Source organism: Penaeus japonicus, unplaced genomic scaffold, assembly GCF_977035675.1.
Source record: "Penaeus japonicus unplaced genomic scaffold, GWHDUDI00000001_assembly GWHDUDI00000025, whole genome shotgun sequence".
Classification (NCBI taxonomy): domain Eukaryota; kingdom Metazoa; phylum Arthropoda; class Malacostraca; order Decapoda; family Penaeidae; genus Penaeus; species Penaeus japonicus.
Window position 1 is genome coordinate 28195891 of NW_028234427.1, and position 2500 is coordinate 28198390.

Below are 2500 nucleotides of genomic sequence, written 5' to 3' on the forward strand. Positions count from 1 at the left end.
TAAAAGAAGGGAAAGAAAGAAAATATTATCTACATATACCATAATACCTAAATAAACTTATCATTGATAGACATTGAATTACATTCAGAGAATAATAGCTTACTTTCCAAAACTTCCTTTGTGGTCAGACATTTACTCTCAACCGCCTGCAAATTGACAACAAGCTTCCCTGTCTCTGGGTCAAACACCCTCATTCCTGTCAGGCAGAATCCAAGTTCCTTTTGGCTTGCACGTGGTGCTGTCTTCTGTTATATAAAGATAATTTTCACTTATGACCAAAGTTTAAAGGTATCTATAGAGAAATTTCCATATAACAGCAGCATTGTTAGCTTTATAAATGAACAATTCAAGAGTGTAAATCACAAGTGAATTTCTGATTTAATTTAGAAGCTTAAGGTCATAACATAACACACTCACAAACATGCAAACACATGCACTCTCACAAACTTATGTTAACAAAACTGTAAATGAATATACCTTTTTCTTCTGTTCTTTACATGGGTAGTAATTTGTATAGCCAACTTTAAGGTCTGTGATGCAGGGGAGACTCATACCAGCTGCCAGATCCTCCAAAACCAGATGTGGCTTTTCTAAATACGCAAATCAACTGATCAGATTAATAAATAAATTCTCATTTGCACAATCTGTCTGACATAAATACTAAAACAAAATGTAAGACATACATATCAAGCAGGATTAGCAAAAAATATGTAGAAAGAGAGAAAGAGAGAAAGAGAGAAAGAGAGAGAGAGAGAGAGAGAGAGAGAGAGAGAGAGAGAGAGAGAGAGAGAGAGAGAGAGAGAGAGAGAGAGAGAGAGAGAGAGAGAGAGAGAGAGAGAGAGAGAGAGAGAGAGAAGGAAAGGAGGAAGAAAAGGAGGAAGAAAAGAAGGAAGAAAAGTAGGAAGGAGAGGAGAGGAGAGAGGAGAGAGGAGAGAGGGGAGGGGAGGGGAGGGGAGGGGAGAGGAGAGGAGAGGAGAGGAGAGGAGAGGAGAGGAGAGGAGAGAGAGAATAGAGACAGAGATTGTCAGAATGAATTTCAACTTACTTTGCCCGTCCTCATCTACATCAACACAGCCATAAAACATGGGCATAAGAGGCAGTAGAGAGACATCATCAGTGTGAGTGGAGTTCTTCACTCTCTCATAGAACTGGCATTCGTCTCTGCACACAGGCACTAACTCTGCAATATATTGAATCTACTTAGAAGGCTGAAAATTTATGATACATAAATTAATTAAAGCAACATTAGCCAAGCTGACGCAATAGAGAATCAACTGTTGGGATGTTTTTGAATCTCTATTCTATCATATCATAAAGGGGATGTAACAAGGGTACACTAGTACATCTAGTATTGCTTAGCATCTTCCTTCCTGTTTCGAGGCTATTGTGACCTATAACCTCTCAATCCCTATACCTTCTTTTACCCGACTGGACCTTTTCTTGTATGTCTCGTTGGCTTCTCCCCCATCCAGGCCTCCTTCTATACCCCTTCCCATTCTATTACACCCTGCCCCCTCCCCTACATGCAGTTGCCTCCTGGCATGGCTGAGCTATGCGGACATTATTTTGTTTGCACTACGACTTTCAGGTATACATAAATAAATGATTATTACATGATTTGCTATACAAATTATGGTTAGTATGTTTTATCAGAGGTGTTTCAGCCTTTTTTTTTCCCTATACAAGGGAGAACTTTTTCAACTTTGATACTCCACTGTTCAGTAACTATCTGAGAAACCATCACAAATCATAAATGTTCAATTTTTTCCATATCAAGCTTATTTGTAGCTAGGAGGCAAAGATGGTCTGAGTAATGGTCTTTAGGAGGCTAAAATCTATTGTAATTTTGCGATATACATTACTATATGGCCTACATTAAAATTTGAAAATGTTAAAACTGTTTAGAAATTTTTTTCATCGTTAATTTTATTGATCCATAAATACAAGCACCATATAAAGTATCTGGATGACTGAAGCCCTCCACTAGAATAGCATATGTTGTGTGATTCCCTAGAATATGCATAAAAAAAACTTAGTGCACTGACTGTACATCTTAGTGTAATATTTCATTTTACAGAGTATATAAAAAAAGTTAGACCAAAATCATAAAAAGAAAAACAAATCAAACTATTAATTTCAATCAGGATTTATTCATGCCGACTGAAGTTTACGAAATTTTAAAGTGAACTTGACACAGGAAACACTTTTGCGGGAACTCCATACAACCCATAGGAAACCAGAGACAGCCTGATAACATGAACACCACTAGTGCAAACATAAAGAACACTTGTCTTTCATTACCAATTATGATTAGCCTGACTATTATGAAAGGTTTTTTATCATTCCAATGTTCTGTGTCAGCAGCCAAGAACAGGGATATAATAATGTAAGTAAAATCATGACTAATGACTTTATGGATGTTAGGCTTATCTGAATATTATATCTTATCAATGAAAAAAAAATTCAAGAAATTACATAATCATTCATACATTGTAATCAC

The 2500-nt window shown here is 36.6% G+C and overlaps 1 protein-coding gene across 4 annotated transcripts in view; it reads right to left on the reverse strand.

Annotated features, from left to right (window-relative positions):
- The window catches only part of Ipk2 (Inositol phosphate kinase 2), a 7903-nt gene that overhangs the window by 1871 nt on the left and 3532 nt on the right, over positions 1 to 2500 (reverse strand). For all 4 annotated transcript variants that reach the window (XM_043007725.2, XM_043007723.2, XM_043007721.2 and 1 more), the window contains 3 exons: positions 1046 to 1180; positions 478 to 590; positions 104 to 245 (listed from right to left, as the gene is read on the reverse strand). In XM_043007725.2, the coding sequence (XP_042863659.2) occupies positions 104 to 245; positions 478 to 590; positions 1046 to 1180 (390 nt within the window). The remainder of the gene's footprint in view (positions 1 to 103; positions 246 to 477; positions 591 to 1045; positions 1181 to 2500) is intronic.